At 42.0% G+C, this 11,017-nt stretch overlaps 1 protein-coding gene across 1 annotated transcript in view; it reads left to right on the forward strand.

Moving 5' to 3' along the window:
- LOC144821622 (solute carrier family 22 member 7-like) overlaps positions 1-8,698 on the forward strand; it is a 207,462-nt gene extending 198,764 nt beyond the window's left edge. Inside the window, exons 9-10 of the mRNA XM_078678860.1 lie at positions 4,583-4,789; positions 7,842-8,698. Coding sequence (XP_078534986.1) covers positions 4,583-4,789; positions 7,842-7,902 — 268 coding nt within the window. The 3' untranslated portion in view covers positions 7,903-8,698. The remainder of the gene's footprint in view (positions 1-4,582; positions 4,790-7,841) is intronic.
- Positions 8,699-11,017: the final 2,319 nt, after the last annotated feature.

Genomic DNA, 11,017 nt, shown 5'->3' on the forward strand with positions numbered 1-11,017 from the left:
CAACACACTCATTAGGTGATCGAGAGCAGAGGTGCAGCGGAGCACTCTGTCAGAAGATTCGCTGACCTAATCGGGGTCCGGGAAGCTGAGGTGCTGGTGAAGCACTTTGTTGGTGAAATTGATAACCCAATCAGGGTTTTGGCTGTTAGCTGCAGAAAGGGAGTAGCGCAGGCGTTGCAACTGAACTGCGGGTGCCGGTCTTAACCTTTGGTGGTCCTGTCCTGATCCAAATCTGTTTTTTCTCTCCTGATTCTGAATCTGCACCTGCTGGCCTACTTGCAACTGCAACTTTTGGGGTTTTCTGTCCTTTAACTGACCTGTGGCCAGGGTTAGGTCTTCACACCATTTTAGGTAAATATAAATCTGTGTGGGTTCGTCATTGTTTTGTTTTCCTTCTCTTTACCCTTCCTACTGTTAAAAGTTTTGATTACATATGTTCCCTTCTCTCACCCTCCCCTTTTGTTAAACGCTCAAATTTCATTTTTCGATTGCATATTATGTTCCCTTTTTCCTACCCTCCCTTTAAGATCACTGTGTGATTGCATTTTTTCCATGTTCCTTTTTCTTATCCTCCCTTATTGTTAAATGATTGAAATCTGTTTAAAACATCTTTTGCATAGTTATATTGTGGTTCTGATTTTCATTATTGAGAGTCTTTTGGTGTTTAATCTTTGGATCATGACCATTTAAGAAATGTAGATAAAGATTTTAAACCTTTCCCGAGTCTGTGGTTATTATATGAGTCCAAATGTTATTTTTGCTAGCTATCTTCAATCTAACACCCTGATCCAATAGGTTCACAGGTACCAGCCACGAGGATTGGTAAGTCAATGGTATAGGACCTAGTAGGTAAAATATGTGGTAGTAGAGAGAAGGTTACCTGACTAAGTATATATATTTGATTATTGAATTATGGGCCCAGGCTAGTATATGATAAAAAACTATAGTCAGGTGACCTGCGCGCTCTATCAATAATAATCAGGAGCCCAAGTTCGTCTGCTAATTGATAATGTCTAGAGGTTTCCTGGTGGTTTATTTGGCACTAGTGAAGCTCAAGAGGTCCGTTTGAAAATGCGGTACATCGTAAGGTGGTGGAAAAGAGCTAACTGGATTTAAAAAGCCAGACCATGGCTTACAAAGAAGGGTTATGAAACTGGGCGTCGGTGGTAAAATTAGAGCCCACACAGGCATCCTCCGTGCAATACAAAAATGGACACCTTTGCTGGTTGGTGTTGCTGTTGTCTTTTTCCCAGTCACTTCATCACAATCAGCACTATACCTGAGAACCACATAATGCCCCGCAATCAGTCAATCAATCATTTGTAAATCGCACTACTCGCCCGTGAGGGTCTCAAGGCGCGGGGGGGGAGGGGTGAGAAGGTGCTGCTACTGCTCAAAAAGCCAGGTGTTGAGGAGTCTCCTGAAAGTCAGCAGGTCTTCGGTCTGCCGTAGGTGGATGAGGAGGGTGTTCTTGGCGGCGAGGTGGAAGAACGATCTGCCACTGGAGGACGCTCTACGGATGCGGGGGACTGTGGCGAGGGTGAGGTCGGCGGAGCAAAGCTGGCGGGTCGGGCGTAGAAGCTGAGTCGTCCGTTAAAGTCATGTGGGAACCTTTGTGAATTATATTTCCATCTTCTAGCATTTATGACTATGTTACAAAATTAACATCTGTTAAGAACGAGGGAGTGGGCAAATGCCTGAATGATGTTGAATTATCATTTAGATTTGTGTACCTATACTTTTGAACTTACTTTGAGGTACCACTTCGTAGGATTAATTTGCCAATGGGTAGGGGTGACTCCTGGACACTCCCTCACCACTAAGGAAAAGGTTCCCAAGTGCAAACCTTCCCACCTTTTCAGCATGTCCAATTTGCCTTATTGCAAACTATTACACAGTACATTATTCTGAGGGCAATCCGAGATGACAGCACGTTTCTGCCCTTGGACGCTGCTCCCTTGCCAGCTAGAGGTGTGATTAAGGAAGTAAACAGTCCCCTTCTCCTCAGCCATGCCCAATGGCTTCTGGAACCAAGTCCCCCTCCTACTGGCTAGTGCCAAGCTATCTACAGAGATTCTGGAAAATAAAAGGCTTCTCTTACCCAGGTCTCACTTTACAACGAACTATGAATGGGCAGGCTGCACCCTAGTCCTGTTAAAGTTAATTAAGTTCATCAATCCTCTCCAACTGCACTTCCTGAGCTATATGTGTCAGAAACATCACACCCAGGTCTTCTTGCTAAGAGGCCTAAGTCACCAGCTCTACTCTAGGAACATGTTTCATACATTATTAAAGTGTCGCACTGGCAGCATGGAGGATGCTATTAATGGGTGACAGTATGGAGTCTGGAGTCGGGCATTACCATCATCCAGATGCAAGAGTGCAAGGGCTTGAACAGCAGGTCTGAGGTTACTTGCTGGAAGAAATGGTTTTGCTTTCATTAGAAGAGAACACTGGTCCAAGGCCATCTTTGTGGTTTTGGCAATGTGCTCCTATTGGGTGAGTTTGGTCTCCAGGGTGAATTAAAGTGATGTGACATTCAGTGAAAGCTCGAAGCCATTAAGGTTCATGGCAATGCACCAGGTATGCACAATATATGGATTAATGTTCTAGGTAATTAACAGGAATTAGGGGGCATATGTATCATCCGTTTTTTTAGTCGCAAACGCTGCAATTCGCAAAAAAGTAGTGTTTGCGACTACAAATTTGGAAAATGCGATGTATGATTGAAATCGCATTGCAAAATTAAGGAATCGCAACATTTGCAATTCCTTAATTTTGCATCAGCATTTAAGGAATCGCAAATCGCGATTCCTTAAATGCTATGTATGAAGCACCCAAGTGGTGCGATTTCTAATTAAGAAATCGCAAATTACCAACAACTTGAAGTTGGTGGTAAATTGCAATTTTTTTCAAAAATGCACTTTTTGCCATATGTGAAGGTGCCATGTGGCGCACATACATGCCCTTAGGGCATGTATATGCGCGCACATGTAAATTTCAGGGGTGCAGCAGGGTGTCCTTATGACACCCTTGCACCCTTGAAATTATTCTCAATTTGCGATTCTCAAATTGCAAATCGCAAATTGAGAATAACTTCTCATTCATTCCTATGGGCCTCCTGGCCCATAGAAATGAATGGGAAAGTATTCCTTAATTGCGATTTCGCAATTTGCTAATCGCAATTAAGGAATATTAAGCAATCGAAAAAAATAGTGATTTTTTTACATACATCCCTATTTGCAATTCTCAAATAGCGATTTCTAAAAAATCGCTATTTGAGAATCGCAAATAAGGGTGTTGATACGTATGGCCCTATGTCATTGTTGGGTTGAGCTTCAGGTAAGTGCAGGACATCCAGGTCTGAATCATGTGCAAGCAGTGTTTGAGTCGTTGAATGTCTCAAGCAGAGGAGACTGTCAAGTAGAATTCTTTATCATCAGTATATTGGTACTGGATATACATGAAAATAAAGTCGAATTTTCTAAGCCACTTTGCCGAAATATTTACTAGAAGTTCAACTTCACCACAGACTTTTAAATATAAAAAATTATATTTGAATTATTCTGATATCTTGCCCTAAACTATAGTTAGCAAAGTTAAGATTTTCTTAAAATTGTCTTCTGAACCTTGTTTTTTTCTCATAGGACAGATACAACCATAGTGAAAATAGCTTTTGGTGAAAACTGCCAAAAAGGACTTTGCATGATCTGGAGGCAAATGGGCATCCAAAGAAGATCCTTAATGTACTTTAATATAGCCTTATAGCCCGCCGTAGAGGGCTATACCGGCTATTAAAGGCCCTCTCCAGCATTAAAGGCCCCGAGCCGAAGGCGAGGGCCTTTAACAAGGGAGAGGGACTTTAATAGCGGTATAGCCCATCTACAAAGGGCTATAAGGCTATTAGAACATTCTGTCACTAGAGGACAGAATGTTCTAACAAAAAAAACAAAGCCTTTTGGAAGCGTGAGGGGATTGGAATCCAGAGCTGTGAACAAAGAAACATTGGAATGTTGGAGCTCCGGGCTTATACCAGCCATTATAAGCCCAGAGCGCTCCATTGTTTTCAATGGAGCTCCCAACATTCCAATGTTCTAATACATGTGCGATAATGAAATCCAATATCTGTTATCAAAAAACAGAATTGTTATTTTTCAAATACTAATGGACAGCATTATATATACACTGTATTTGCCAAGAGTCAGAACAAAAACACATATGATGTAATAAACCAAAAGGGAGCCATAAGATAAGCAAAATTGATAGTGCAGAAAAATGTGCATGTTAAAGTGGATTAACTGAGTAATGGGGAAAAAGGCAAGAGTGGTGGGACAAACTTGGTTTAATTGCATTTCTCACTCCAATTCACTACTAAAAGGTCAATGTATGAGATTCAACCTGGATGGAAGCAAAACACATCTCCTTCTTTCCTTTTTTAGCACATAATTCAAATAGAAATGGGGAAGAGGATAATATATGAGGTGCATTCACAGTACTGCTGAACGCAAGTATGATGTGAACTGTCCCAGTCTGTACATGGTTCTCTTAGGCTTCAAGTCTTTTTTATCCATTGTACTTCCAGGCAAAATGGCATCGGGTACAACTTATTTCTTTCCCGCATCGGTGTGGCCCTGGCTCCAATGGTCCTGTTGTTGGATGAAGTATGGAAGGTTCTGCCACAAGTGATCTACTGCTCGGTCGCCATTGTCTGTGGCTTGGTCGCTTTTTTGCTTCCTGAGACTCTCAACGTGGAGCTGCCTGATACAATAAAGGATATTGAAGAGACACGGTAAGCCATGTCTGGATAGAGATCAGTAGGAGAACCATCCTCATAAACCAAATCATATCAAATAGGATTTGTAAAGCTCTGCTTATCACCCCTGAGGGTATCAAGGTGCTGGGAAGGATGCTGCTGTTAATTAATTGTGGGTTTCTAATGCGCTAGAATCGACTCCCGAAGGAGTATCTCTGCGCTATAGACCGCTGGGGAACCCGCCCTGGCTTTCCCTGTGAGATGATCCCTACTGGGTATCTCCAAGGTGAAACCTGGAATCCCCGGCGTATGTGGGGGGCCGATGTGGAGATGAGGCAAGCTAATGCCAAGAGTTGCCGAGTGTGATCCCTGGTTAAAGTAGGCACCAAGGCAAGAATTATCGAGTCCGCTGACCCTGGTCCACGGCCCTGCCGCGTCAGGAATTGAACCCTGGTCCCGGGCCGTCCTCTGCTTCCGGGTCTGCCGCCTCTAACCAGTGAGCCACACCACTCCACTGTTGAGATAGTTAGTTGAAGAGCCAGGTCTTCAGGTCCTTCTGGAACTCCTGTAGGGTGGGGGATGTACGGAGGTGGAGGCTGTTCCAAGACTTTGCTGCTAGGTCTAAGAAGGCACGGCCACCCCCCTGATTCTGTGAATTTGGGGGTGTAGGCCAAAGAGAGGGTTGAGGAGTGAAGTTTGCGGGTAGATTTGTTGAAGTAGGCTGGACCCTTGTTGTGAAGGGCTTTGTATTCGTGGGTGAGCATCATTTGCCGCCGGGGAGCCAGTGTAGGACTTTGAGGTGGGCGGAGACGTGGATCCACCTCTACAGAATCTACAGACAGCATATAGACATATTCATCTTCATAATAATCAACCCTTGATTTCTGCTCACCTTGAATAACCACATCTACTTTTCTTCTTTCTGCTTTCTTTCATCAGACTCTTGTTTGCTGTGCAACTTGAGGATTGTTTATCTATTATTTATTTTTTCTTCTAGTATTTGGTACTTTTCCTATGCCACCTTTATTATACACTATATTGCTTTCTCTTCACTCCTGTCTGTTTGAGGACATGTCATATCAAAGGGGTAATGTTCAATGGAATAGCAGTCAATAATGCTCCCAGGGAACTTGCCTCACATATTCCACACTCCTAATTTTATAATTAGTTTATAGTTTACAGCAAGAGGATGCACAAGTTGTAGGAAAGAGTAAAGGGGCATTCTTTTAGGTTGTGGAAGGTATGTAGCATGCCCCATTACTTCACTGTGGACCTATATGGACCGTCCGCTCCTCCAATACAAGAATGTTCTGGGTTCACAGTCTATGAGTGTGTTTAATTTGTCTGCATGAAATGCTGACACAGATTCTAAAGTAATTTGGGTATTTCCTAAATTCAGATTAAAGATAAAGGAATATGTGTTTGGCCAGGTAGGATCATAACTTTGCAGAAGTGGTTTTATCACTACAAAAAGTGAGGAACCCCCACAGTTATGACAAGGTTTGTTAGCCGTTGATTTGAAAGAGTTACTAGACAGTGACTTATCAACTAGCCAATGACTCTTAAATGGTAATGAATTAAATGCTGAAAAATCACAACTTTCTAGTGGGTTTTAAGTATAACGTATACATAGGCTGTGGGGTTTTAGGTTTAAACCTATAATAACTGATAAAACCCCACTGAAAGAAAAATAGCCCTCACCGGTGAAAACATATAAACACTGAAAAAACACCTGCACAACCACAAACTAAATGCCATTCAAAGAAAGGAAAAAGAAAATGAAAGAGTCATTTTGTTCTTACTGAAGGGGTCAATAAAATGTAACTTTGTTATACAAGCTAGCAGTAAGAAAGACTGGCTAACATTATTCTGCTTGAGTTTTGTTCTTTAGGGATGCCACTAAAATATTGTTTTTTCTTCTTTTTACTTTTTTCAGTTTTATGGCCTTTGGTCTAAAGATGCAGGGTTTAGTTTCATGTTTTAGGTCTAGTTTAATTATTTTATAAGCTGTAGAGAATCAGGACATATCAAACTCATATTTGATATTTTGGCTGCATTTGATTCTTTCACTGATAGGTAAAATGACTTGTTTCATAAAAATCTTTCCTAATATGTGTCATCACATATACCCACAGAGAATGGGTAAAAACCCTTAATACATCAGACCATCATTTCTAGCGGGTCAGTGTTGATAGTTGGTGAATTACCAACACCTCAGGCTTTAAACATTAAATACAAGGTATAGAAACAAGTATATATATCACCAAGCATCTGGGATAGTGGTCAAAAAGTGACACCAGACTTTTGGAAAACATGGAACGCAGTGTCACTTGTTATGCTCTGCAAAAAAGGTTCTTTCCAAGTTCAACAAAGATTGGAGTGATATTGTTTGTATTTGCAGTGATTCAGCTAAGTATATAAACAATTTGTGTGATGACCTGTCAAAATTGATATCCGAGCTGAAGTGATTCCCTGTAGGAGATCCTTGCCACTTGTTAGATGGTATGCTGAAAGCCTCTTTACAATCTTCAGAGTTAATGAGGGATGCTATTGACTTTTTAGTCCATTCTGGTGCACTGTTTTCTTATGCCCAGGAACTAAAACGCAAAGATTTATAATTTTGTGCTTTATGTGGCATCAAAGAAAAAGTCATCCCAACTGTGTCCCTTAGCTGACGGTTCTCAGCCCAAGGGGCTATGAATGCTGAGAGGGCCTTTTCACAGAAGTTTACATGGGAAGGAAAGCGCGAGCGCACATGACAAAAGACTCACTGAAGAAGTATTGTATGGGGTACTACAATAAGATTAATTTGCAAAAATCTCTTTGGACCTCATATACACTATACGTACACTGTCTATATACCATGTTCTTTCAGTGCAGAAAGCAAGCAATGATAAAAACAAAACGTTCCATAAACACCGGAAAAACACATTTTCTGTTGTTTTTAGTGGCGTGAAAATGTCTAACCATTGAAAACAACTGTTTTTTAAGATACTGAAAACATTGAAAAAACCCCACCAGAATTTACTGAAAGTAGAAACTGAAAACAGGACAGCCTACTTATACAGCATATTTGTATTTTCACCAGGTCTGAAACCATATGTCCCACTGGCGATCCCAAAGATGATGTTCGTTCGCACAAATTCTAACAGCCCTGATGGTGCCCTGCAGCAGTGTGGCTGTGGCTGAGATGGAAACCAAGGACTCACACAGATCTCAAGACAGAAGACTCTAAGGAGCACAAAATTGCAAACTATACCACCACTTTGAGATGCAACATTTTAGTAAACCTCTGAGTGACGCCTTCTATTGAGGTGCTATATTGATTACTTGTTATTGTAAATACAGATTGTGTTAAGCACCATTCTCCACTTCACCGTCGCTTTGAATTGCGTAGTACACCATAGACTAAATGTCATTCTTGAAGGATTTGTTTGTCTTTGGATTGAACTTTATTTAGGTGGGGAGTGGCTGAGTGGAAGCCCACAATCTTTCATCTGTTTGGTAAGTTACAAACGCTGGCCCTCAGCACTGGTTCAAATAGTGTGGGCAGGCCAGGCACCTGAGGCAAAGACGGTGCTTTCATGTCGACAGAACCCTAGTCAAGGTGTCAAAACATCTTAGGTTGGTAGACTTTTGAGAAGAAGATGATGTGCTGCTGTGCTCTTTAGTTCTTCATTCTGGACAACGTTATTGTATTTCATGCACCTGGAAACGCATTTGACAAAACTCCTTAGACATGGATCATCTTTTGAGTGTCCTCCCACACTACGGGCAATGGTCTAGGCAAAGAATACCACGCATATAAAGGTACTATGTCTGGTTTCTTATATGATAATACTATTGTTTGCTTGTGATAGCAATTGCTACAGCCTGTATACTTGGAAATCTTGCCTCTCCCCACCAAAGTGCTTTTGCATTTGCGAGTTGACATGAGGAGAAGGAGTACCTTTTGAAGGGATGTAGATTTTTTTAGGGGACGGTTCTTAACCTCTCACATACCTATCCTCTCTCTGTCCATTCCCCTATGACAGATGCTGTCTCTTCTCCTCTACTCATTAGCAAAGTCATTGTAGCTTAGTTTAAAATACTGGTCTGGGCAAGTTTTATTAGGTCAACTTGATGGCACTTGTATTTGTGAAACTCCAGTTGCCCCTTCCTCTGTGCTAAGATGGATAGGGTAGGTCAAGGGGAGTATAGCAGCTCATCCAGCACATCCTGTGGCCATCTCAGGCCAACAAAAATGGGTCCAGCAGCAGCCTCGCCTATGATGAGGGCAATCGGTATTATGGAAGGGCTGCCATGTCCATGGCTTCGGAGACGTCAGCAGCTCATGAGTGTCTATGTGATTATCACCAGGTACCACCTCTCTATGATATGAGTTTACCTAACAAGACATGCATCTGAATGCTTCTGACAGAGAAGGTCATGTACTAGGAACAGAATTCCATGTTGATATCCTGCTGGAATGTAGGGAAGTCATGAAGTAGATGGACTCCCCAGAGTGAGAGGACCATCTGAGCTCAGTTACCAGGACATCCATGCTCAGATGAAGAGTGCCTCCAACAAAGACCGTCTGCCCCCAGTGACAGAGCAGAGAGCAGCTGCATAGCGTAGAGTGGTTCAGAGTGGAGTGGTGCAGGGTTGAGTGCAGAGGTGTAGAGTGTAGTAATGTAGTGTAGAGTGATGTAGAGTGCAGTGGTGTGGAGTGCAGTGGTTGCTACAGATACAAAGACGTGGGCTGCCCTCCAGGAAGTGCAAGGACCATCCCAACTCCACGACCAGGACTTGGAGGCTCAGATGAGGAGTGCCTCTCACGAAGAACTGCTGCCCCCAATGACAGAAGCCCACGCTGAGCAGCTCCTGCTCTTGAAGGACTGGAAAACCATGAGAGCTCCCTTCCACACCACTCGATGCGAAAGAGACCCCCACAAAAGGGACTGCTTTTGAGCTACTATACATTTTGGGGCCTGAGGTCGTAAGAATAAGAGTGCACAAAGTCTCAGGGGAGAACCGCGACTTTTACCGCAGGTTGCCTGAGATGGTCTCTCCACAAAATAAGATTCAAATGTTCCCTCCTTCCCTGTAAGTGCCCAGTGTGTCCTCTCTGAGAACCTCCTGAGACCTCCTCCATGTATAATTCCACCACTACTGTCAACACAGAATACTGAATCCATTTCCCAGTCCCTGGCACCTTCAGACCACAGATGCCTGCCAGGGTGAAGAAGCATCTTACAAGTTCACACAAGTGACGTTAAGTTAAAAGTCAGTGTAGAAGTGAAATATTTTATTAGAAAACAGTGCCTAATGTAGGTTTGGTTCAGTTAGCAATACTAGGGGTTAAGAAGGCTACTTGCCATGAATGAGTCTGTTTTCTTTCTGCAGGATACTATAAAAGATGTGCTTTTGGGGCAGAGCCTGGTCTCATTTGTATTCTGCTTGTTGCTTATAGAGGGCTGGATGCTCTTGGCCTTCACTGATTTTTTAATTCACTATTATTAATTTGATTGGATGCCAGATGTGCGGTGCTAATTTAACTTATTAAAGGCAATATTAATTTCATATGGTTTGGGTTTATGCTTGACATTAATGATTTTTGTGTTCTGTAAGGACACTATTATTTGAATAAATCTACAAATACTGAGAACTAGAAATCCTTGTTCTGCAGGTTTTCCTAATGGTTTTGACTCAGTATGAACATTTAGCCTTCTCCCTATTCACCCTCCTTAATGAGTTAGGGATAGCGCGTCATCAGTTTTTAGCAGAGGAACGCAGCCAATGGCTGATTAGTGTACATTAGTAGTAATGAGAAGGCTAACTGTGAACCCCCCAGCATGTAGCTATATAGCGATTTGCCCAAAAATTGTGAAATCAGCAGTTTTGTAAAAATCCCACCATTTGTTACAACATTATTTTTATATAGCACAGACTGAACCCAATTGGTGCGTCGCTTACTTCCTCATCAAAATAGGAATGTTCAGTAAAGAGTGGTGTGCAGTTCTTTCTGCGTTTTTAACCACTTCTTTTATGCACTGATTGTTTGAATGTATCATGTATTCGTTCAATGACCCTGTTTTAATGTTTTCATTGGATTTGAGTTTTATTGTACTTTTATAGTGGGCTGCCACAAAAAGATCTAAGAATGAATTAGACTGCTTCAGTACTCGAGATTTAATAAAAGAGAGCCGAGTTTAGGGTAACATGAGTACTAAATTGCTGATTTATTAATTTGGTACAGGTTTCATGCCTCTGTAAAGTAGAAAT

This window comes from Lissotriton helveticus, chromosome 2_2 (assembly GCF_964261635.1).
Source record: "Lissotriton helveticus chromosome 2_2, aLisHel1.1, whole genome shotgun sequence".
In the NCBI taxonomy this organism is placed as follows: Eukaryota; Metazoa; Chordata; class Amphibia; order Caudata; family Salamandridae; genus Lissotriton; species Lissotriton helveticus.